Genomic DNA, 27717 nt, shown 5'->3' with positions numbered 1-27717 from the left:
CAGGCTATGGCTGGGTGGGTACTGTCTGTTACTATCCTTTGTGCTCTGCACAGGCACCTCACCGATATCACTGATGCTCGGTAGATAAAGTTTAGATAGGAAGGTTAGATGCTCTGGGCTGTTTTAATCACCCACTGCAGAGCTCTCCGTTCCTGGGCCGGGCACAACCCATGCCTGTTTGTGATGTTTCCAGTCAGGATGCTTTCTATGGCTCCTCTCTAAACGTTAACGAGAACTTGGCACGGGAATTTTGCCTTCTTAAGTTTCCTTAAGAAATACAGCTGCTCAAATCAGAGCAAAACAAGCATAAAATGTGTTTAGCTCATCTGATTACGTGGCATCACACATGTGCCTGTGATGTTTTTCATCACCTGCCACAGATTTTTGGTGTTGTTGGTCCAGTCTCTCCCAGTCTCTCCTGATATCTCCGCTTTGCATCCTTGAAGCCAGCTTTCAGTCTCGCTCCGGTGGTGCTGTAAGCTTCCTTGTAACCTGACCAAAAGGCAGCTTTTTGGCTCTGAGTAGAGCCCTCGCCTCTCCATTCATCCAGGCTTTCTTTCCAAGGTGTCACAGAAGAAACATCTCATGATTGGTAAAAGCAAAGAGCGCTTTCAAGACCTTCGCAACCTTATTGTTGCAAAACATACTGATGGCATTGGTTACAGAAGGATTTCAAAACTTCCGATTGTTCCAGTGAGCACTGTTGGGGCCATAATCCGGAAGTGGAAAGAACATAATTTCTCCATAAACCGGCCACGACCAGGTGCTCCTCGCAAGATTTCTGACAGAGGAGTGAAAAGAATTATCAGAAGGACCTGGAATTAGCAGGTACAAAGAAAACGATAAGAAAATCACTCAACAGCCATGACCTGTATGCACTCTCACCACGTAAGAAAAAGTATGTTGAAGCTCATTTAAAGTTTGATGCACAACATTTGGACAAGCCTATGACATACTGGGAGAATATAGTCTGGTCAGATGAGACCAAAATTTAACTCTTTGGATGGCATAATACACACCATGTTTGGAGGAGAAATGGCACTGCACATCCCCAAAACACCATACCAACAGTGAAGTTTGGAGGTGGGAACATTATGTTGTGGGGCTGTTTTTCAGCATAACTTTCAGCAAACTTCATATAATTGAAGGAAGGATGAATGGAAAAATGTCCAGAGACATTCTTGATAAAAATCTGCTGGATGATGAAGATAAAAAGAGGGTGGACATTTCAGCAAGACAATGATCCCAAACACACAGCCATGGAAACTCTCAATTGATTTCAGAGAAAGAAAATAAAGCTGCTAGAATGACCCAGCCAATCACCTGAAAGATCAGAGTTCATAGAAGAGGCCCATGGAACCTTCAAGATTTGAAGACTGTGTGGAAGAATGAGCCAAAATCACACTTCAGCAATGCATGCAACTCGTTTCTCAATACAGGAGGTGTCTTGAAGTAGTCATTACCAAAAAAGGTTTTTGTATGAAGTATTAAATGAATTTCAGTAAGTGTGTTCAATACTTTTTCCCTGTGTCATTATACATTCCCAGCTTATTATACATAACTTAATTTATGGACATCTACGGTTAGATTTATTTGCATGTGTGGATTGCATGGGTTGTTACCAACATCTGGTAAATATTTCATGTCAGTAGCACCTTTAGAGAAAAATGGTGACATGTTCAACATGTATTTTACCTGCTGTATATGTATGTGTAAAGGTGTTGGGTTAGTGGAGAGGAGAGGAGAAAAGCACACAAAGTAAGGCACAAAAGATCTCTAATGCCGTGGTGAAGCACAGGTACCTGTCAAACTTTCATTTAAACAGCTGCGTTACTGGACTTTGGTCTGATAAAGCACAGTTATTAGCTTCCACAATGGCTATAAACTAACACAGACAGTCCAACAGCATGGTACCGAGACACAATGGAACATGCTGAGCATGAAAACACCCAGCAGGAACAGGACACGGCGGTCTGTTACTTTCCACAATAATGCACAACACAATTCACAGCAATGAAGCTCAGATGAAATAACACACAGTTATAAAATCCATCTCTGGCCTGACACAAGCCTCTTACCTGGGATCGCTCTTGATAGCGATTTAACATGTCAATCCTTTTGGACTATCCGGCAGAGTCCTATCAGGCTCGGATACTGATGGGGCCGCGCTCTCGGCAGGTTCTATGGCGAAACTGTTCCTTCGGGGGCAGCAGAGGGAGCAGTAGTCGACTTTCAGTGGGGAGAGAGAGGCTCAGCGGCTGTCCTTTCCTTATTTTTACAAATAGCAGTCTCTACAGAATGGTGCAAAACATGGATGACAACCCCTGGCTACTGGGTAAGAACGTTTTTTTGTTTTTTTTTGAGAAAAGGTTTGTGCTGTAATACTGACTGCAAAGCTGTGGAGAAAAAAAACATGTTCTTTTCCTAATATAGGTGAAAGCGGCAACTAACTGCAACTATGGATGATGACTACAGTATGCAATCCAACAAGTGCCGGGGAAGCGACTTACAACTGTGTGCACATCCGAACAAGCAGTGTGATTGAGCGCACCATTAGCATTCTAAAAAGCAGATTTAGATGACTGGATCGTAGCGGCGGAGCAATGCTGTATAGTCCCCCCAAAGTATGCCTACAGATTGTAGTTGTGTGCTACATCCTTCACAACATTGCCATGAAAGCCGGTCTGCATCTTGAGGAGCACGAAAATGACCCAGAACCATATGAAGAGGAGCCGCCTGCTCCACTACCTCATTTGCAAGCAGACAAGGGCAGTCCTGCCAGACAAAACATCATTCAACATTATTTCCATTAATATGCTGTGTTTTCAGTTAGCCTGTTTTGACCTTGCAAACGTAGAATTCCACCTGTAACCTTAAACAATAAGTGTCTCTAAATACAGTCTCTAAATAATAGAGACAAGAACAATTAGCTGCAATCATTCCTCTTGTTCATACTGGCCATTAAGATATCCTAATGCACTTTCAGTGTGATTGATGGGGACACAATCCACTATCCTCGTTCTTTGTAAAAAATATATTCTAAAGTTTATCACTGACAGACTGGGATATTAAATCCCAAATACATCATTGTTACATTTAAATTCCTTGCCAGAACTTTAGAAGAATGAGTTGAAGCTTGTGGTTTGAAAATTTTATTTTTCTCCTTCTCTCTCCCATTGTTCTGCTTACTGTGTTCTTGGCACAAAGCCAACATTTATACTTTGCCACATGGATAATTGCAATCAGATGTAAACAAGGGCAAGGGCACTCGACGGCAAAACTTTATGGGCGTGTTTGCGCTGTAATATTATTAGCACACTATCTTTTGTGAATCGAACCTTGAGATGGCGGTTGGAAATGATGCGCAATTCATGGTGCTATCAGTGGCTGCAATTCATTCTTTGTGTGAATTCACCCCTGAGACTTGGGAAGATATTCTCTTAATTTGTCTTATTCAGACTGCTGAAGCCTGATTAACTTCAGATAAACTTTAGAATATATTTTTTACAATGAACGAGGACAGTGGATTGTGTCCTCACTCACTCACACTGAAAGTGCATTAGGATATCATAATGGCCAGTATGAACAGGAGGAATGATTGCAGCAAGCAAAACCTGTTTCACTGTACATATGGGTATGTGAATATTGTTTTAAGACAAAGTTGAAAAATTGTGAACATATCCTTTAACAACATGGATTAAATGATTATTGTTTTGTTTTTTTTACCGGGAAAACATGCAGAGGAGGTGGAAATACTTCTTTCAGCCCTGAATAGGGCCTATGTAACATGTATTACACTACAGACTTTCCAATTAGAATGTGAATGTGGACCAGTGTCATAACAACGTGGATGACAGAAGTTTGAGAATTAAGAAGGATACCAGTAAGGAGGCTTCATTTCAAATTTGAATGAACACACGTATTGGAACACTTAAAACAATGACTACAATCACTTGAGACATTGGTCGCTTTAATCAATATAGTTTACCCACAATAACAAACTAAAAAAAGTGCACAAACAACAACCCTTGGAGTCTTTAAGTGTTCAGTCAGAAGATTGATTGTATGTGTGTATAATAGTCCGTCCTACCAAGAAAGGGAATCCGTCTTCAGAAGGTAACAGTCAGTGCAATCCCTCTCCCAGGTTCTGTAGCTTGGCTCGCCATCCAGTCAACTGGAAAATCTTTACTCTTTGATTAATGGTCTCCTTGGCATTGGACATGATCTCCATTTCCTCCAAAAATTGTTTGGAAAAAATTGCCCTCTTTGATTGTTGTAAGGTGCTATATAAATAAAGTTTGAAAGAAAAAAAATCCTGATCGCTGAACCATAGACAGAACAGGCATACTTCTGTTTCAGCTTGTCAATTTCCAGCCTGTAAAATCTTTGAAACTGGATTCTCTGTCCTATCCTGCAGGGTGCTGTCATCAAACAAGACTCCATCTTGGAGCTGCTACTGCAGCCACAGGACACTGTGGCACCAGCTGTAGGAGGAGTGTGGCGCCCCCTCTGGCGAGATGGTGGAAATCGGGAGGCCAGTGCAGGGTCTACCATTGGGGAGCTGGCTCTGTTGCAGAGACAACACAGCCTGCTGCAGGAGGAGCTGCTGAGGCTGCGGGATGCCGAGAGCCGGTTCAAGGACAGTGAGAGGGCCCGGGCTAAGCTGGAGAGGCAGGTCCGACACATGAAGGTCTGCAGCGGGGCTGCACCTGCCTCCCAGCAGCTGGGGCAGCAGGCTTTTCAAGTAAGGACATTTGTATTGCAATTCCATAGAGTTACAGGACTCACAAGACAGATGATGTCATCAGGGTTCTTCTTCAGTCAGACAAACTCCTCCAGAATCACACAAGACTCTATACAACCAAGAGGAGTAAACTGATTTTGATGTGTAAAATGTCCGGAGTTCTCTTTTAAATAGGCATTTTTCCAAGGAATGATAAATATATCAGTAATCAGCAGGTTTACAGTACGTTGTGCCCCATGTTCACTAGGTTTCTACAGTCTCTTTCTTGTTTTCTTGCTGTTTTAGCCTGCATCTTTGCAGCCAGGAAGGGAGGTCTCATCTGGATCTGACACCCTGCGGGCCAGCCAGGAACCTGCCCACCAATCAGATGGCCTCCAGGAAGGCAGTGATTTGGAGGGAGACATGACGTCAGATGATGATGATGGGACGGCATCTGAAAGCTCCAAAGGTCAGATTACAGACATGAGACACAATGACTGTGAATGTTAAATGCATCATTTTGGTATCATAGTGCTTTTTAGGTAATGGTTCCCCTGCAGTTTGCTACACTAGAAGCTATAATCAGGTTTGGCAAATAGACATTCTTTGCGTCTAGTGTCTTATGGAACATTATCCGAACCTTCCGAATCTCAAATTTAAAATTTCACTCTAACTTACTGTTAAAATGTTGAAACTCAATACATTTCACAATTCAGTTAAGATGGGGAAAAACTGGAGCACTAGGAGGCGGTTTTGGGCACTGTAGTCCGGGTAACTATTCCTACTATTCCTTGCTGCCTTGCGCTGACATCCTTCCTGAACCCCACTTGGCCGACTCCCCCGCCAGCTCCGTCTGACCTCCAGTCGGTCGTCTTCGCTGTTCAGCTGTCTGCCATGCCTGACCCACAGCCATTGACCACCGCTGAAGTCGGCTCTGCAGTCCAGCCACCGGCCTCCTGCTCTGCACTCCTGCCACCGAGAAAGTCGAATAGTTCCATGGATGGGGAGAGAAAAGTGGAAAATAAATCGGCTGGAGTTGTTTCGCTGATGTTCATGAGCTCTTCTCTGGTGAAAGAGCTCCGGGTACTACAGCAAAGTACTGAATTAACAGACAAAACAATGCGCACCAACACACACAGGCAGCCATCCACGGCATTATACAGAATTTATCAAGACAACAAGTAAACATGAAGGAAGTGTTGAGTTTGCATTAACAGCATCAACATCAAATTAAAACTAGGAGCAAATCGAAATAGGGAAGCCTCCCTAAAATATAAACGTAACTTAAATAAAGGGCCTGGCCAGAGGGTACAGAGTGTTACTCTTCAAAAGGTTATTTTCTGAAAGTGAAAGTTTTTTTTAACCTTTCTGGCAAATACCACATATTAGTGCCAGAAAACTTATATAACAATAACAATAACAATTTCAAGAGCAAAGGGTCAATGTATGAGCTATGAACACTTTTCAATAGTTCCTCCGCACATGACGTTGTAGCTGAATACTGGCACATGAAATGTGTCAGATGATAGCATCATGACTGAAATGTAATTTTCTTGTAGTTTTAGGGAAACAGCTGACTGAAATTTTCTCTCTTTTTCAGATCTTCAAGATATTCCAGAGGAGATCTGATCATCAGCATGTTTCACAGTGTTAACAAGCTTATAGCTATAATTATGATTATGATGTAACTTGACTCCAACAATGCATGCCCATGTCTATCTCTTCTGCAAGTATTAATGTCTATTTAGCTGCTTTTGCTTTTAGGTAGATGGCTTGTGACAGTGAGTTGTTTTATTTTCAGCTATGCTTTGGATTGTTTGCATTTATGATTTAATTGGATCACTTGATCAGAGGGGTGTGGAAAACTGATGGATATTGCTGACATGTAACTCTTTTAAATCTTAAGACTTGACAAAATGAACATTAGGACTGATGGTTAGGGCGGATACTGTTTTCAACATTTGTAATCTTCAGTTATTTTTATGCTATGCAAAAATAACTGGAATCAAATTCATGTCAAGTAGTGCTCGTTATTTTTCCCCCCAAAATATCAGGGCATTTATTAATATTTAGTGTATATATTGAAAAATAATAATACAAAAAGCTGAGTAAAAATTGGATTTCAAAATACAATTTGCACCTTTGTAGTTATATATTGGTGTCTTTTAATCACTTTTCACAGACTCGTATCCTTCACTGTAAGCGGTCTTGGATAGTGTCGTCTTGTAGTATGTAACACAACAACATTGATGTGGCAGTTTAAATCGCGATTATCCTTTTGAAAATTCATAAAAACTAAAGGGGATGTTCCTTAAAAACAAGTCACATCAAGAGAAAAAAAAAGTTTCTTTTCATTGCCAGAAAGATCACCAAGACAGAAACCTACACTGAAATACCAGGAAAAAAAGCAATCCAATACAACTGCCCTGCAATAAATCCTGCTTTTACAATGCCTATCATATTCAGGTTTTGTTGAGAGTGTGTTAGAGAGATGCTGATCTGTCTTTGGTAACAAACTATAAAATATGCCAAATGTAGGCCCCTATGTGAATAAAGCATTGGCAAGTACTTACTCAATCTCATTTAAACGTTTAAGACTCCTAAAGGTTTGGTCCAAGAGTCACTTATGAAACATTGTACACTAAACAACATCGAAACCATTGCTGAGGTCTGGATTCCTACATCCCTATGGCCTAATCACTGTTTGTCAAGGCTTCTAATAGTAATGCAACTTCACGTATGTACGAAATAGAAACACAACAGCTGACATAGACAACAAAACTTGCATGAACTAATTACTTACAACTTAAACTGCTACTCTGCAAATCAAGAAGGGGCTTTTCCCCCTCCCCTCTCATTTTAAGTTAAAAGTGGCTATTATCAATATTTTGTTGACAATGACAATTGTCAAGTGCACAATAATCAACTGACAATGTGAAAACAATGTGATAATGTGAAAGGGGTCGCTAGTAGTGATGAACCTACAGAGAATAATCACCTGAATCTGCAACTCCCCTATGCTTTATGGAGCTTTATAGTGAGTTTCATCTCACTGTTTCTGTCCAGCTGCAACTTTAATATTTTGGGTCACTCTCATCGCTCTCATAGCCGCAGCAGGCATTCAGCACTAAACAGCAGAGACTACCTGGTGAACATAGTGAAGCATTTAGCAGCTAAAGAGCCAGATATTTCCCTCAGGAGTAGCATGCATTAATTGGATAAAAATGCATACAGATGGAGAAGAAGGAAAGAGCTGCATCATGGGAAGTCTCCCAGCAGTCTAGGCCTATAGCCATAGCAGCATAACTGGTTCAGGACTCACCCAAGCCAGCCCTAACTATAAGCTTTATGAAAGAGGAAAGTCTTAAGCCTATTCTTAAATGTGGAGAAGGTGTCTGCCTCCCGAATCCAAACTGGGGCCTAATTCCACAGGAGATACGCTTGATAGCTGAAGGCTCTGGCTCCCATTCTACTTTTGGAGACTCTAGCATAACCGTGCATTCTGGGAGCATAGCGTAATAAGGTATTAAGAGCTCTTTAAGATACGATGGTGCCTGACCATTAAGAGCTTTGTAAGAGAGTAGATTGATTTTAAATTCTATTCTGGATTTTACAAGGAGCCAGTACAGAGAAGCTAATATTTGAGAAATATGATATATTTTCCTAGTTTTGAGTAGTTATAGTAAAGCAATTAAACTGAGTTATCTAGAAGCAAGTAGGTTTACTCACCTGAGAGAAGGTGTCCTCTCTTCCCACAGGCCCTGAAAACTGCAGTCATGAAGCCACTTAAAAAACAATCTAGATGGCAATTATAGGACCATCTCAAACCTCCCGTTTTTAAGTAAAATCATTGTTTTTTAACAGCTGAACAACTTCTCTGCATTAAACAGCTGTTTTGATGTCTTCCAGTCAGGAAAACACACCACAGCACTGAGACTGCTCTTGTTAAAGTCTTTAGTGACATCCACTTAAACACAGACAGTGGCAGAATTTCAGTCTTGGTATTATTGGATCTCAGTGCTGCATTCGACATGGTCGACCACAACAGATTAGACCGACTGGAAAAATTGGTGGGACTTTCTGGCTCAGTATTAAAGTGGTTTGAATTCTACTTAAAGGACAGGGACTACTTTGTGTCTATAAGTATTATCTGAGCGGACAAAAATTACAAGTCGAGTTCCCCAAGGCTTCATTCTGGGGCCTCTTCTGTTTAACATCTACATGCTCAGATTATGGAAAACAACAAAATGTTACCATAATTATGCAGACAACACACATTTACATAACAATGTCACCAGGGGACTATGGTCCAATACAAGCGCTGAGTAAGTGCATCGAACAAATCAAGGATTGGATGCGCCAGAATTCTCTTCAATTAAACAAAGATAAAACTGAAGTCATTGTTTTTGGAGCCAAGGAAGGAACGATTAAAAGTCAGCACTCAGCTTCAATCAGTAATGTTAAAAACCACAAACCAAACCAGAAATCTTAGTGTAGTCATGGACTCAGACCTGAATTTCAACAGCCACATTAAAACAATTACAAAGTCAGCCTACTACCACCTGAAGAATATATTCAGGATTAAAGCACTAATGTCTCAGCAGGATTTAGAAAAACTTGTCCACGCATTTACAGTATCTTCAGTTGGTTTACTGTAACAGTGTACCCACTGTTAGGGTACAGGTCTCCCTAAAAAAAATCGATCAGACAGCTGCAGCTGATTCAGTTGCTGCTCGCGTCCTCACTAAGACCAAGAAAGTGGATCACATCACTCCAGTTCTGAGGTCTTTACACTGGATTCCTGTTTGTCATAGAATTGATTTCAAAATATAACTGTTGGTTTATAAAGCACTGAATGGTTTAGGGCCAAAGTACATTTCTGATCTTCTGCTACGTTATGAACCATCCAGACCTCTCAGGTGGTCTTGGACAGGTATGCTTTCTGTCCCAAGAATCAAAACTACACATGGAGAAGCAGCGTTCAGCTTTTATGCACCATATATCTGGAACAAACTGCCAGAAAACTGCAGGTCTGCTGCAAGTCTATTATTTTAAATCAGGGCTGAAGACTTTTCTGTTGCCTTTTATTAAACCAAATAATGATTGATTGATTAATTAATTTGACCCCTTTCTGATGATAAAGCTGTAGTTCCTACCGAAATGCTCTTAGAAACAGACTTCTACATTATAAACGCTAAAATCAGAAAGATTGTGGATAACATGTACAGTATAATAACTGTTGCCTTTTATTAAATCAAATAATGATTATTTTCTTACACTGCACTGTAACTTTTACTCTCCTGTTTTGATTTTATTTTCTTTTTAACTCTGTGTTTTTAAATGTCTTTTTATATTGCCCTATGTTGCTTTTATGTTTTATGTAAAGCACTTTGAATTGCCTTGTTGAAATGTGCTATACAAATAAACTTGCCTTGCCTTACTTTATGTACTACATTATTATTTTGAATGCTTTCTGTGTGACAACATTTTTAGGGACGCATTTCTCAAAATTATTGATAAAAAGATATTTAATATTTATGTTGACAATGTCAAAAATGGGATATTATTCTCATCTGTCTCATCAAGAAGAATAGATTTTTTTAGAACAAGTGATAACAAGTTATTTGCAATAACTGTTTCTTGTTTGGGCACGAATAATAATATTTATGCCAAGTCCAGCATTTCACAAACTTCAACTTCTTTATGACTGTTGATGTTGAAGAAAAACTTGTACTGAAGTGAGTCCTCAGTTGAATAAAAGAATAACTCAATGAGCTCCAGTTGTCATTACATGAATATATGGATTTGGAATATATGGAACATAACAGATATGTCGACAGAGAAGCATTGCAGCAGCTGTGTACATGGGCAGTGCCCATGTACTAAATGTATACTAAATGTATACAATTCTGTAAATAAATTTTAAAATATCAATTTAATTTTGATATTACTTATTATTTATTAATTATTATTACCTTACGCCTGTTATTATTCATTGTTCTGTGTTGTGTTTTTTGGGAGCAAATGCCAAGACACATTCTTTGAATCCTTGCATTGGCTAATAAAACAGATTCTGATTGAATGGGCTATGTTATGCTAACATAAAATCCCAAAACCAAGAATCAAAATGCTAAAAAAAAATCTCCAGGGTTGTGTAAATAGTCCATATGTGATGGATAATTGCACAGAATACTTGCAGAGATATTGTAATAAACACATGGTGTGCAGCATTATGAAGACATTGTGCATTACACACAAACACACATATATATATTGCCATGAGAGATGGATAAATTAATGCACAAAGATTTGATTGCACAGGATACAGCAGGAGGTAGTTGCACATTGTAAATAAATTTAATTCCACAGAAAATAATTTCACATTATAAGTATAATTTAAATGATATATATATATATTGACACAGCGTGTGAAAATGTCGGTATTTCACGACCTGGCAATGAAGACAGATTATAAATTGGGGGCTTTTCCCTCTGGCCACAACCGCTTGATGGCACCGTCTGTACACTCGCTTCCCTCGATTGAATCTCTCCTGTACTGTGTGGTAGATCCATTCTGGTATTCCTTCAACCCTAAGGGACGGTTCTAGTGGTTTAGCAGCACTTGGCATGGACCTCTCCATCTAAGAGACGAAGTGACAACCACAACAAAACCAAACACAACATCTCTGGCTTTAAAGATAGATAGCCCCTTTTCCCAGGCTCTGGCATGTCTGCAAAATCTGTAAGTGAAAGTTTGAGTGAATGTTGGTTAGGGTTAGCACATAATCATTCGTGAATTTCTCTGTCCATCAGAGTGGCAATGTGAGACTCTCTAGTCCCTAGACATGGTCCAAGGGACTAGACTATATTGTTCATTATTCATCTAAAAATTGTGGTTTCCAATATTGTGTCCTCCCCCACGATCCCACAAGCAGTCTCTTCTCACCCCAGGAGTCGATTACAAGCCATCCACAGGGAAAGTAGACTTTCTGGATCTTTGGGTGTTTCTGAACCCTCCCCAGCTGTGCGCAGCTTCACTTGTGTAGAATGTGGACAGAGGACAGTATGATTTAGGCAACCCAGTCTGTTTACCTTTCAGAAATGCGATAAAATTCAGTTTAATTAACATTACACTTAAGAAGTATTCTTTAGAGAACAAAGTTGTATGATGTTACTGTCTTTTAAGATTGAAATTCTGCATTAGAAACATTGGAGACGTTAATTTGAACCCTTTCTGATGATAAAGCTGTAGTTCCGCATTAGAAACATTGGACACGTTAATTGACCCATTTCTGCATTAGAACCAGTTCATTTAAACCCTTTCTGATGATAAAGCTGTACTTCCTACCCAAATGCTCTTAGAAACAGCATAAATTTATTTCCAACACTACATTAGTTTTAGAAGTGTTTTCTTCACAGAAGATCAATATTCTACAATAGAAACAATAAAACTAAACTCTGAAAGACAACATTGTCTGTAGACAGCACATGTTGATTTTCTACTTCAGTCGGTGAGAAACGTTAGTTGTGGTTCCTTAGTGATGATAAAGCTGTAATTATTTCCCAAAATCTCTTAGAAACAGATTTCTGCATTATTTATACTATAAATAGGATGAATAAACGCATAAACTAGATGAATTTAGAGAACAAATTTGTTTGACGTTAATGTCTTTTAAGATCGAAGTGCTGCATTAGAAACATTGGAGACGTTAATTTGAACCCTTTCTGATGATAAAGCTGTAGTTCCGCATTAGAAACATTGGACACGTTAACTGATCCCTTTCTGATGATAAAGCTGTACTTCCTACCGAAATGCTCTTAGAAACAGCATAAATTTATTTCAAACACTACATCAGTTTTAGAAGTGTTTTCTTCACAGAAGATCAAAATTCTACAATAGAAACAATAAAACATAACTCTGACAGACAACATTGTCTGTAGACAGCACATGTTGATTTTCTACTTCAGTCGGTGAGAAACGTTAGTTGTGGTCCCTCAGTGATGATAAAGCTGTAATTCCTTCCCAAAACCTCTTAGAAACAGATTTCTGCTATATTTACACTATAAATAGGATGAATAAACACATAACCTAGATGAATTTAGAGAACAAATTTTTTTTACGTTACTGTCTTTTAAGATCGAAATGCTGCATTAGAAACATTGGACACGTTAATTTGAACCCTTTCTGATGATAAAGCTGTAGTTCCTACAGAAATGCTCTTAGAAACAGACTTCTACATTATAAACGCTAAAATCAGAAAGATTGTGGATAACATGTACAGTATAATAACAAAAATTAGTTGAATATAAATTCTAAAATTGTTTGAGATTACTTTCTTTTAAGATCGAAATTCTGCATTAGAAACATTGGACACGTTAATTTGAACCCTTTCTAATGATAAAGCTGTACTTCCTACCGAAATGCTCTTAGAAACAGCATACATTTATTTCAAACACTACATCAGTTTTAGAAGTGTTTTCTTCACAGAAGATCAAAATTCTACAATAGAAACAATAAAACATAACTCTGACAGACAACATTGTCTGTAGACAGCACATGTTGATTTTCTACTTCAGTCGGTGAGAAACGTTAGTTGTGGTCCCTTAGTGATGATAAAGCTGTAATCATTTCCCAAAAGCTCTTAGAAACAGATTTCTGCATTATTTACACTATAAATAGGATGAATAAACGCATAAACTAGATGAATTTAGAGAACAAATTTGTTTGACGTTAATGTCTTTTAAGATCGAAATGCTGCATTAGAAACATTGGAGACGTTAATTTCAACCCTTTCTGATGATAAAGATGTAGTTCCTACCGAAATGCTCTTAGAAACAGACTTCTACATTATAAACGCTAAAATCAGGAAGATTGTGGACAAAAATTACTGTATAATAACAAAAAATAGTTGAATATATATTCTAAATTTGTTTGAGTTTACTTTACTTTTAAGATCGAAATTCTGCATTAGAAACATTGGACACGTTAATTTGACCCGTTTCTGATGTTACAGCTGTACTTCCTACCCAAATGCTCTTAGAAAAACAGCATAAATTTATTTCAAACACTACATTAGTTTTAGAAGTGTTTTCTTCACAGAAGATCAAATTCTACAATAGAAACAATAAAACATAACTCTGACAGACAACATTGTCTGTAGACAGCACATGTTGATTTTCTACTTCAGTCGGTGAGAAACGTTAGTTGTGGTCCCTCAGTGATGATAAAGCTGTAATTCCTTCCCAAAACCTCTTAGAAACAGATTTCTGCTATATTTACACTATAAATAGGATGAATAAACACATAAACTAGATGAATTTAGAGAACAAATTTGTTTGACGTTACTGTCTTTTAAGATCGAAATGCTGCATTAGAAACATTGGAGACGTTAATTTGAACCCTTTCTGATGATAAAGCTGTAGTTCCGCATTAGAAACATTGGTCACGTTAATTGACCCATTTCTGCATTAGAACCAGTTCATTTAAACCCTTTCTAATGATAAAGCTGTACTTCCTACCCAAATGCTCTTAGAAACAGCATAAATTTATTTCAAACACTACATCAGTTTTAGAAGTGTTTTCTTCACAGAAGATCAAAATTCTACAATAGAAACAATAAAACTAAACTCTGAAAGACAACATTGTCTGTAGACAGCACATGTTGATTTTCTACTTCAGTCGGTGAGAAACGTTAGTTGTGGTCCCTTAGTGATGATAAAGCTGTAATTATTTCCCAAAAGCTCTTAGAAACAGATTTCTGCATTATTTACACTATAAATAGGATGAATAAACGCATAAACTAGATGAATTTAGAGAACAAATTTGTGTGACGTTACTGTCTTTTAATATCGAATGCTGCATTAGAAACATTGGAGACGTTAATTTGAACCCTTTCTGATGATAAAGCTGTAGTTCCGCATTAGAAACATTGGTCACGTTAATTGACCCCTTTCTGATGATAAAGCTGTAGTTCCTACCGAAATGCTCTTAGAAACAGACTTTTACATTATAATCGCTAAAGTCAGGAAGATTGTGGAGAAAATGTACTGTATAATAACAAAAGATAGTTGAATGTAAATTCTAAATTTGTTTGAGTTTCCTTTCTTTTAAGATTGAAATTCTGTATTAGAGACATGTTAATTTGACCCCTTTCTGATGTTAAAGCTGCTTCCCAAATGCTCTTAGAAACAGCACAAGTTGCTTCAGATACTACCTTAGTTTTAGACGTATAAATCTTCACAGATCAAATGCATAAACTAGATGAATTTAGAGAACAAATTTGTGTGACGTTAATATCTTTTAAGATCGAAATGCTGCATTAGAAACATTGGAGACGTTAATTTGAACCCTTTCTGATGATAAAGCTGTAGTTCCGCATTAGAAACATTGGTCACGTTAATTGACCCATTTCTGCATTAGAACCAGTTCATTTAAACACATAACCTAGATGAGTTTAGAAAAGAAATTTGTGTGACGTTACTGTCTTTTAAGATCGAAATGCTGCATTAGAAACATTGGAGACGTTAATTTGAACCCTTTCTAGCTGTAGAGCTGTGTTCCCACCGAAATGCTCTTAGAAACAGCATAAATTTATTTCAAACACTACATCAGTTTTAGAAGTGTTTTCTTCACAGAAGATCAAAATTCTACAATAGAAACAATAAAACATAACTCTGACAGACAACATTGTCTGTATAGACACATGTTGATTTTCTACTTCAGTCGGTGAGAAACGTTAGTTGTGGTCCCTCAGTGATGATAAAGCTGTAATTCCTTCCCAAAACCTCTTAGAAACAGATTTCTGCTATATTTACACTATAAATAGGATGAATAAACACATAACCTAGATGAATTTAGAGAACAAATTTGTTTGACGTTACTGTCTTTTAAGATCGAAATGCTGCATTAGAAACATTGGAGACGTTAATTTGAACCCTTTCTGATGATAAAGCTGTACTTCCTACCCAAATGCTCTTAGAAACAGACTTCTACATTATAAACGCTAAATACAGAAAGATTGTGGATAACATGTACAGTATAATAACAAAAAACAGTTGAATGTAAATTCTAAAATTGTTTGAGTTTACTTTCTTTTAAGATTGAAATTCTGCATTAGAAACATTGGACACGTTAATTTGAACCCTTTCTGATGATAAAGCTGTACTTCCTACCCAAATGCTCTTAGAAACAGCATAAATTTAATTTCAAACACTACATTAGTTTTAGAAGTGTTTACTTCACAGAAGATCAAAATTCTACAATAGAAACAATAAAACTAAACTCTGAAAGACAAACATTGTCTGTAGACAGCACATGTTGATTTTCTACTTCAGTCGGTGAGAAACGTTAGTTGTGGTCCCTTAGTGATGATAAAGCTGTAATCATTTCCCAAAAGCTCTTAGAAACAGATTTCTGCATTATTTACACTATAAATAGGATGAATAAACGCATAAACTAGATGAATTTAGAGAACAAATTTGTGTGACGTTACTGTCTTTTAATATCGAATGCTGCATTAGAAACATTGGAGACGTTAATTTGAACCCTTTCTGATGATAAAGCTGTAGTTCCTACCGAAATGCTCTTAGAAACAGACTTCTACATTATAAACGCTAAAATCAGGAAGATTGTGGACAAAAATTACTGTATAATAACAAAAAATAGTTGAATATATATTCTAAATTTGTTTGAGTTTACTTACTTTTAAGATCGAAATTCTGCATTAGAAACATTGGACACGTTAATTTGACCCCGTTTCTGATGTTACAGCAGTACTTCCTACCCAAATGCTCTTAGAAAAACAGCATAAATTTATTTCCAACACTACATTAGTTTTAGAAGTGTTTTCTTCACAGAAGATCAAAATTCTACAATAGAAACAATAAAACATAACTCTGACAGACAACATTGTCTGTAGACAGCACATGTTGATTTTCTACTTCAGTCGGTGAGAAACGTTAGTTGTGGTCCCTCAGTGATGATAAAGCTGTAATTCCTTCCCAAAACCTCTTAGAAACAGATTTCTGCTATATTTACACTATAAATAGGATGAATAAACACATAACCTAGATGAGTTTGGAGAACAAAGTTGTTTGATGTTACTGTCTTTTAAGATTGAAATTCTGCCTTAGAAACATTGGAGACGTTAATTTGAACCCTTTCTGATGATAAAGCCGTAGTTCCGCATTAGAAACATTGGTCACGTTAATTGACCCATTTCTGCATTAGAACCAGTTCATTTAAACCCTTTCTGATGATAAAGCTGTACTTCCTACCCAAATGCTCTTAGAAACAGGATAAATTTATTTCAAACACTACATTAGTTTTAGAAGTGTTTTCTTCACAGAAGATCAAAATTCTACAATAGAAACAATAAAACTAAACTCTGAAAGACAAACATTGTCTGTAGACAGCACATGTTGATTTTCTACTTCAGTCGGTGAGAAACGTTAGTTGTGGTCCCTTAGTGATGATAAAGCTGTAATCATTTCCCAAAAGCTCTTAGAAACAGATTTCTGCATTATTTACACTATAAATAGGATGAATAAACGCATAAACTAGATGAATTTAGAGAACAAATTTGTGTGACGTTACTGTCTTTTAATATCGAATGCTGCATTAGAAACATTGGAGACGTTAATTTGAACCCTTTCTGATGATAAAGCTGTAGTTCCGCATTAGAAACATTGGACACGTTAACTGACCCCTTTCTGATGATAAAGCTGTAGTTCCTACCGAAATGCTCTTAGAAACAGACTTTTACATTATAATCGCTAAAGTCAGGAAGATTGTGGAGAAAATGTACTGTATAATAACAAAAGATAGTTGAATGTAAATTCTAAATTTGTTTGAGTTTCCTTTCTTTTAAGATTGAAATTCTGTATTAGAGACATGTTAATTTGACCCCTTTCTGATGTTAAAGCTGCTTCCCAAATGCTCTTAGAAACAGCACAAGTTGCTTCAGATACTACCTTAGTTTTAGACGTATTTTCTTCACAGATCAAATGCATAAACTAGATGAATTTAGAGAACAAATTTGTGTGACGTTAATATCTTTTAAGATCGAAATGCTGCATTAGAAACATTGGAGACGTTAATTTGAACCCTTTCTGATGATAAAGCTGTAGTTCCGCATTAGAAACATTGGTCACGTTAATTGACCCATTTCTGCATTAGAACCAGTTCATTTAAACACATAACCTAGATGAGTTTAGAAAAGAAATTTGTTTGACGTTAATGTCTTTTATGATCGAAATGCTGCATTAGAAACATTGGAGACGTTAATTTGAACCCTTTCTGATGATAAAGCTGTAGTTCCCACCGAAATGCTCTTAGAAACAGCACAAGTTGCTTCAGATACTACCTTAGTTTTAGACGTGTTTTCTTCACAGATCAAAATTCTACAATAGAACCAATAAAACTTAACTCTGAAAGACAACATTGTCTGTATAGACACATGTTGATTTTCTACTTCAGTCGCTGAGAAACGTTAGTTGTGGTCCCTCAGTGATGATAAAGCTGTAATTCCTTCCCAAAAGCTCTTAGAAACAGATTTCTGCATTATTTACACTATAAATAGGATGAATAAACGCATAAACTAGATGAATTTACAGAACAAATTTGTGTGACGTTACTGTCTTTTAATATCGAAATGCTGCATTAGAAACATTGGACACGTTAATTTGAACCCTTTCTGATGATAAAGCTGTAGTTCCTACCGAAATGCTCTTAGAAACAGACTTCTACATTATAAACGCTAAATTCAGAAAGATTGTGGATAACATGTACAGTATAATAACAAAAAATAGTTGAATATAAATTCTAAAATTGTTTGAGTTTACTGTCTTTTAAGATTGAAATTCTGCCTTAGAAACATTGGAGACGTTAATTTGAACCCTTTCTGATGATAAAGCTGTACTTCCTACCCAAATGCTCTTAGAAACAGGATAAATTTATTTCAAACACTACATTAGTTTTAGAAGTGTTTTCTTCACAGAAGATCAAAATTCTACAATAGAAACAATAAAACTAAACTCTGAAAGACAACATTGTCTGTAGACAGCACATGTTGATTTTCTACTTCAGTCGGTGAGAAACGTTAGTTGTGGTCCCTTAGTGATGATAAAGCTGTAATTATTTCCCAAAAGCTCTTAGAAACAGATTTCTGCATTATTTACACTATAAATAGGATGAATAAACAAATAAACTAGATGAATTTAGAGAACAAATTTGTTTGACGTTACTGTCTTTTAATATCGAATGCTGCATTAGAAACATTGGAGACGTTAATTTGAACCCTTTCTGATGATAAAGCTGTAGTTCCGCATTAGAAACATTGGACACGTTAACTGACCCCTTTCTGATGATAAAGCTGTAGTTCCTACCGAAATGCTCTTAGAAACAGACTTTTACATTATAATCGCTAAAGTCAGGAAGATTGTGGAGAAAATGTACTGTATAATAACAAAAGATAGTTGAATGTAAATTCTAAATTTGTTTGAGTTTCCTTTCTTTTAAGATTGAAATTCTGTATTAGAGACATGTTAATTTGACCCCTTTCTGATGTTAAAGCTGCTTCCCAAATGCTCTTAGAAACAGCACAAGTTGCTTCAGATACTACCTTAGTTTTAGACGTATTTTCTTCACAGATCAAATGCATAAACTAGATGAATTTAGAGAACAAATTTGTGTGACGTTAATATCTTTTAAGATCGAAATGCTGCATTAGAAACATTGGAGACGTTAATTTGAACCCTTTCTGATGATAAAGCTGTAGTTCCGCATTAGAAACATTGGACACGTTAACTGACCCCTTTCTGATGATAAAGCTGTAGTTCCTACCGAAATGCTCTTAGAAACAGACTTTTACATTATAATCGCTAAAGTCAGGAAGATTGTGGAGAAAATGTACTGTATAATAACAAAAGATAGTTGAATGTAAATTCTAAATTTGTTTGAGTTTCCTTTCTTTTAAGATTGAAATTCTGTATTAGAGACATGTTAATTTGACCCCTTTCTGATGTTAAAGCTGCTTCCCAAATGCTCTTAGAAACAGCACAAGTTGCTTCAGATACTACCTTAGTTTTAGACGTATTTTCTTCACAGATCAAATGCATAAACTAGATGAATTTAGAGAACAAATTTGTGTGACGTTAATATCTTTTAAGATCGAAATGCTGCATTAGAAACATTGGAGACGTTAATTTGAACCCTTTCTGATGATAAAGCTGTAGTTCCGCATTAGAAACATTGGTCACGTTAATTGACCCATTTCTGCATTAGAACCAGTTCATTTAAACACATAACCTAGATGAGTTTAGAAAAGAAATTTGTGTGACGTTACTGTCTTTTAAGATCGAAATGCTGCATTAGAAACATTGGAGACGTTAATTTGAACCCTTTCTAGCTGTAGAGCTGTAGTTCCCACCGAAATGCTCTTAGAAACAGCACAAGTTTTCAGATACTACCTTAGTTTTAGACGTGTTTTCTTCACAGATCAAAATTCTACAATAGAACCAATAAAACTTAACTCTGACAGACAACATTGTCTGTGTATAGACACATGTTGATTTTCTACTTCAGTCGGTGAGAAACGTTAGTTGTGGTCCCTCAGTGATGATAAAGCTGTAATTCCTTCCCAAAACCTCTTAGAAACAGATTTCTGCTATGTTTACACTATAAATAGGATGAATAAACACATAACCTAGATGAATTTAGAGAACAAATTTGTTTGACGTTAATGTCTTTTAAGATCGAAATGCTGCATTAGAAACATTGGAGACGTTAATTTGAACCCTTTCTGATGATAAAGCTGTAGTTCCTACCGAAATGCTCTTAGAAACAGACTTCTACATTATAAACGCTAAATACAGAAAGATTGTGGATAACATGTACAGTATAATAACAAAAAATAGTTGAATATAAATTCTAAAATAGTTTGAGTTTACTTTCTTTTAAGATCGAAATTCTGCATTAGAAACATTGGACACGTTAATTTGAACCCTTTCTGATGATAAAGCTGTACTTCCTACCCAAATGCTCTTAGAAACAGCATAAATTTAATTTCAAACACTACATTAGTTTTAGAAGTGTTTACTTCACAGAAGATCAAAATTCTACAATAGAAACAATAAAACTATACTCTGAAAGACAACATTGTCTGTAGACAGCGCATGTTGATTTTCTACTTCAGTCGGTGAGAAACGTTAGTTGTGGTCCCTTAGTGATGATAAAGCTGTAATCATTTCCCAAAAGCTCTTAGAAACAGATTTCTGCATTATTTACACTATAAATAGGATGAATAAACGCATAAACTAGATGAATTTAGAGAACAAATTTGTGTGACGTTACTGTCTTTTAATATCGAATGCTGCATTAGAAACATTGGAGACGTTAATTTGAACCCTTTCTGATGATAAAGCTGTAGTTCCGCATTAGAAACATTGGACACGTTAACTGACCCCTTTCTGATGATAAAGCTGTAGTTCCTACCGAAATGCTCTTAGAAACAGACTTTTACATTATAATCGCTAAAGTCAGGAAGATTGTGGAGAAAATGTACTGTATAATAACAAAAGATAGTTGAATGTAAATTCTAAATTTGTTTGAGTTTCCTTTCTTTTAAGATTGAAATTCTGTATTAGAGACATGTTAATTTGACCCCTTTCTGATGTTAAAGCTGCTTCCCAAATGCTCTTAGAAACAGCACAAGTTGCTTCAGATACTACCTTAGTTTTAGACGTATTTTCTTCACAGATCAAATGCATAAACTAGATGAATTTAGAGAACAAATTTGTGTGACGTTAATATCTTTTAAGATCGAAATGCTGCATTAGAAACATTGGAGACGTTAATTTGAACCCTTTCTGATGATAAAGCTGTAGTTCCGCATTAGAAACATTGGTCACGTTAATTGACCCATTTCTGCATTAGAACCAGTTCATTTAAACACATAACCTAGATGAGTTTAGAAAAGAAATTTGTGTGACGTTACTGTCTTTTAAGATCGAAATGCTGCATTAGAAACATTGGAGACGTTAATTTGAACCCTTTCTGATGATAAAGCTGTAGTTCCTACCGAAATGCTCTTAGAAACAGACTTCTACATTATAAACGCTAAATACAGAAAGATTGTGGATAACATGTACAGTATAATAACAAAAATAGTTGAATATAAATTCTAAAATAGTTTGAGTTTACTTTCTTTTAAGATCGAAATTCTGCATTAGAAACATTGGACACGTTAATTTGAACCCTTTCTGATGATAAAGCTGTACTTCCTACCCAAATGCTCTTAGAAACAGCATAAATTTAATTTCAAACACTACATTAGTTTTAGAAGTGTTTACTTCACAGAAGATCAAAATTCTACAATAGAAACAATAAAACTATACTCTGAAAGACAACATTGTCTGTAGACAGCACATGTTGATTTTCTACTTCAGTCGGTGAGAAACGTTAGTTGTGGTCCCTTAGTGATGATAAAGCTGTAATCATTTCCCAAAAGCTCTTAGAAACAGATTTCTGCATTATTTACACTATAAATAGGATGAATAAACGCATAAACTAGATGAATTTAGAGAACAAATTTGTGTGACGTTACTGTCTTTTAATATCGAATGCTGCATTAGAAACATTGGAGACGTTAATTTGAACCCTTTCTGATGATAAAGCTGTAGTTCCGCATTAGAAACATTGGACACGTTAACTGACCCCTTTCTGATGATAAAGCTGTAGTTCCTACCGAAATGCTCTTAGAAACAGACTTTTACATTATAATCGCTAAAGTCAGGAAGATTGTGGAGAAAATGTACTGTATAATAACAAAAGATAGTTGAATGTAAATTCTAAATTTGTTTGAGTTTCCTTTCTTTTAAGATTGAAATTCTGTATTAGAGACATGTTAATTTGACCCCTTTCTGATGTTAAAGCTGCTTCCCAAATGCTCTTAGAAACAGCACAAGTTGCTTCAGATACTACCTTAGTTTTTAGACGTATTTTCTTCACAGATCAAATGCATAAACTAGATGAATTTAGAGAACAAATTTGTGTGACGTTAATATCTTTTAAGATCGAAATGCTGCATTAGAAACATTGGAGACGTTAATTTGAACCCTTTCTGATGATAAAGCTGTAGTTCCGCATTAGAAACATTGGTCACGTTAATTGACCCATTTCTGCATTAGAACCAGTTCATTTAAACACATAACCTAGATGAGTTTAGAAAAGAAATTTGTGTGACGTTACTGTCTTTTAAGATCGAAATGCTGCATTAGAAACATTGGAGACGTTAATTTGAACCCTTTCTAGCTGTAGAGCTGTAGTTCCCACCGAAATGCTCTTAGAAACAGCACAAGTTGCTTCAGATACTACCTTAGTTTTAGACGTGTTTTCTTCACAGATCAAAATTCTACAATAGAACCAATAAAACTTAACTCTGACAGACAACATTGTCTGTATAGACACATGTTGATTTTCTACTTCAGTCGGTGAGAAACGTTAGTTGTGGTCCCTCAGTGATGATAAAGCTGTAATTCCTTCCCAAAACCTCTTAGAAACAGATTTCTGCTATGTTTACACTATAAATAGGATGAATAAACACATAACCTAGATGAATTTAGAGAACAAATTTGTTTGACGTTAATGTCTTTTAAGATCGAAATGCTGCATTAGAAACATTGGAGACGTTAATTTGAACCCTTTCTGATGATAAAGCTGTAGTTCCTACCGAAATGCTCTTAGAAACAGACTTCTACATTATAAACGCTAAATACAGAAAGATTGTGGATAACATGTACAGTATAATAACAAAAAATAGTTGAATATAAATTCTAAAATAGTTTGAGTTTACTTTCTTTTAAGATCGAAATTCTGCATTAGAAACATTGGACACGTTAATTTGAACCCTTTCTGATGATAAAGCTGTACTTCCTACCCAAATGCTCTTAGAAACAGCATAAATTTAATTTCAAACACTACATTAGTTTTAGAAGTGTTTACTTCACAGAAGATCAAAATTCTACAATAGAAACAATAAAACTATACTCTGAAAGACAACATTGTCTGTAGACAGCACATGTTGATTTTCTACTTCAGTCGGTGAGAAACGTTAGTTGTGGTCCCTTAGTGATGATAAAGCTGTAATCATTTCCCAAAAGCTCTTAGAAACAGATTTCTGCATTATTTACACTATAAATAGGATGAATAAACGCATAAACTAGATGAATTTAGAGAACAAATTTGTGTGACGTTACTGTCTTTTAATATCGAATGCTGCATTAGAAACATTGGAGACGTTAATTTCAACCCTTTCTGATGATAAAGATGTAGTTCCTACCGAAATGCTCTTAGAAACAGCACAAGTTGCTTCAGATACTACCTTAGTTTTAGACGTGTTTTCTTCACAGATCAAAATTCTACAATAGAACCAATCAAAAAACTTAATCTCTGACAGACAACATTGTCTGTATAGACACATGTTGATTTTCTACTTCAGTCGGTGAGAAACGTTAGTTGTGGTCCTCAGTGATGATAAAGCTGTAATTCCTTCCCAAAACCTCTTAGAAACAGATTTCTGCTATGTTTACACTATAAATAGGATGAATAAACACATAACCTAGATGAATTTAGAGAACAAATTTGTTTGACGTTAATGTCTTTTAAGATCGAAATGCTGCATTAGAAACATTGGAGACGTTAATTTGAACCCTTTCTGATGATAAAGCTGTAGTTCCTACCGAAATGCTCTTAGAAACAGACTTCTACATTATAAACGCTAAATACAGAAAGATTGTGGATAACATGTACAGTATAATAACAAAAAATAGTTGAATATAAATTCTAAAATAGTTTGAGTTTACTTTCTTTTAAGATCGAAATTCTGCATTAGAAACATTGGACACGTTAATTTGACCCCGTTTCTGATGTTACAGCAGTACTTCCTACCCAAATGCTCTTAGAAAACAGCATAAATTTATTTCCAACACTACATTAGTTTTAGAAGTGTTTTCTTCACAGAAGATCAATATTCTACAATAGAAACAATAAAACTTAACTCTGACAGACAAAATTATCTGTAGACAGCACATGTTGATTTTCTACTTCAGTCGGTGAGAAACGTTAGTTGTGGTCCCTCAGTGATGATAAAGCTGTAATTCCTTCCCAAAACCTCTTAGAAACAGATTTCTGCTATATTTAAACTATAAATAAGATGAATAAACACATAACCTAGAAGAGTTTAGGGAACAAAGTTGTTTGTTACTTTCTTTTAAGATCGAAATTCTGCATTAGAAACATTGGAGACGTTAATTTGAACCCTTTCTGATGATAAAGCTGTAGTTCCGCATTAGAAACATTGGTCACGTTAATTGACCCATTTCTGGATTAGAACCAGTTCATTTAAACCCTTTTTGATGATAAAGCTGTACTTCCTACCCAAATGCTCTTAGAAACAGCATAAATTTATTTCCAACACTACATTAGTTTTAGAAGTGTTTTCTTCACAGAAGATCAAAATTCTACAATAGAAACAATAAAACTAAACTCTGAAAGACAAACATTGTCTGTAGACAGCACATGTTGATTTTCTACTTCAGTCGGTGAGAAACGTTAGTTGTGGTCCCTTAGTGATGATAAAGCTGTAATCATTTCCCAAAAGCTCTTAGAAACAGATTTCTGCATTATTTACACTATAAATAGGATGAATAAACGCATAAACTAGATGAATTTAGAGAACAAATTTGTGTGACGTTAATCTCTTTTAAGATCGAAATGCTGCATTAGAAACATTGGACACGTTAACTGACCCCTTTCTGATGATAAAGCTGTAGTTCCTACCGAAATGCTCTTAGAAACAGACTTTTACATTATAATCGCTAAAGTCAGGAAGATTGTGGAGAAAATGTACTGTATAATAACAAAAGATAGTTGAATGTAAATTCTAAATTTGTTTGAGTTTCCTTTCTTTTAAGATTGAAATTCTGTATTAGAGACATGTTAATTTGACCCCTTTCTGATGTTAAAGCTGCTTCCCAAATGCTCTTAGAAACAGCACAAGTTGCTTCAGATACTACCTTAGTTTTAGACGTATTTTCTTCACAGATCAAATGCATAAACTAGATGAATTTAGAGAACAAATTTGTGTGACGTTAATATCTTTTAAGATCGAAATGCTGCATTAGAAACATTGGAGACGTTAATTTGAACCCTTTCTGATGATAAAGCTGTAGTTCCGCATTAGAAACATTGGTCACGTTAATTGACCCATTTCTGCATTAGAACCAGTTCATTTAAACACATAACCTAGATGAGTTTAGAAAAGAAATTTGTGTGACGTTACTGTCTTTTAAGATCGAAATGCTGCATTAGAAACATTGGAGACGTTAATTTGAACCCTTTCTAGCTGTAGAGCTGTAGTTCCCACCGAAATGCTCTTAGAAACAGCACAAGTTGCTTCAGATACTACCTTAGTTTTAGACGTGTTTTCTTCACAGATCAAAATTCTACAATAGAACCAATAAAACTTAACTCTGACAGACAACATTGTCTGTATAGACACATGTTGATTTTCTACTTCAGTCGGTGAGAAACGTTAGTTGTGGTCCTCAGTGATGATAAAGCTGTAATTCCTTCCCAAAACCTCTTAGAAACAGATTTCTGCTATGTTTACACTATAAATAGGATGAATAAACACATAACCTAGATGAATTTAGAGAACAAATTTGTTTGACGTTAATGTCTTTTAAGATCGAAATGCTGCATTAGAAACATTGGAGACGTTAATTTGAACCCTTTCTGATGATAAAGCTGTAGTTCCTACCGAAATGCTCTTAGAAACAGACTTCTACATTATAAACGCTAAATACAGAAAGATTGTGGATAACATGTACAGTATAATAACAAAAATAGTTGAATATAAATTCTAAAATAGTTTGAGTTTACTTTCTTTTAAGATCGAAATTCTGCATTAGAAACATTGGACACGTTAATTTGAACCCTTTCTGATGATAAAGCTGTACTTCCTACCCAAATGCTCTTAGAAACAGCATAAATTTAATTTCAAACACTACATTAGTTTTAGAAGTGTTTACTTCACAGAAGATCAAAATTCTACAATAGAAACAATAAAACTATATACTCTGAAAGACAACATTGTCTGTAGACAGCACATGTTGATTTTCTACTTCAGTCGGTGAGAAACGTTAGTTGTGGTCCCTTAGTGATGATAAAGCTGTAATCATTTCCCAAAAGCTCTTAGAAACAGATTTCTGCATTATTTACACTATAAATAGGATGAATAAACGCATAAACTAGATGAATTTAGAGAACAAATTTGTGTGACGTTACTGTCTTTTAATATCGAATGCTGCATTAGAAACATTGGAGACGTTAATTTCAACCCTTTCTGATGATAAAGCTGTAGTTCCTACCGAAATGCTCTTAGAAACAGACTTCTACATTATAAACGCTAAAATCAGGAAGATTGTGGACAAAAATTACTGTATAATAACAAAAAATAGTTGAATATATATTCTAAATTTGTTTGAGTTTACTTTCTTTTAAGATCGAAATTCTGCATTAGAAACATTGGACACGTTAATTTGACCCCGTTTCTGATGTTACAGCAGTACTTCCTACCCAAATGCTCTTAGAAAACAGCATAAATTTATTTCCAACACTACATTAGTTTTAATCATTTTATCATTCTATAAGATCTTAACCAGAGATTCTACTGATCAACTAGTATTATCTTACGTAATGATAATCTGCATATCTGAAATTAGTGATCTTATTGTACTAACATTATATCTAGTCATATACAGTATTCAACATTAAATTCGAAGTAATATTAGTATATATTGATTCCTTGATCAGTATGTACTTCGATACATAACTGTTTAGTACTATTAGTATCTATCTATAGACAAATTCTGAATAGTATTTAGAAACATTTACGATCTTATACTAGAGAATGTTAACAGTATTTTACTTATGA

The 27717-nt window shown here is 35.7% G+C and overlaps 1 protein-coding gene across 4 annotated transcripts in view; it reads left to right on the top strand.

Annotated features, from left to right (window-relative positions):
- The window catches only part of arhgef1a (Rho guanine nucleotide exchange factor (GEF) 1a), a 126337-nt gene extending 119203 nt beyond the window's left edge, over positions 1–7134 (top strand). For all 4 annotated transcript variants that reach the window (XM_044170512.1, XM_044170511.1, XM_044170510.1 and 1 more), the window contains 3 exons: positions 4418–4744; positions 5030–5192; positions 6324–7134. In XM_044170512.1, the coding sequence (XP_044026447.1) occupies positions 4418–4744; positions 5030–5192; positions 6324–6352 (519 nt within the window). In that variant the 3' untranslated portion in view covers positions 6353–7134. The remainder of the gene's footprint in view (positions 1–4417; positions 4745–5029; positions 5193–6323) is intronic.
- The last annotated feature ends 20583 nt before the right edge of the window (positions 7135–27717 follow it).

Source organism: Siniperca chuatsi, linkage group LG17, assembly GCF_020085105.1.
Source record: "Siniperca chuatsi isolate FFG_IHB_CAS linkage group LG17, ASM2008510v1, whole genome shotgun sequence".
Classification (NCBI taxonomy): domain Eukaryota; kingdom Metazoa; phylum Chordata; class Actinopteri; order Centrarchiformes; family Sinipercidae; genus Siniperca; species Siniperca chuatsi.
The sequence above is the reverse complement of the archived record's forward strand: the minus strand, read 5'-3'. Positions and strand labels throughout refer to the sequence as shown.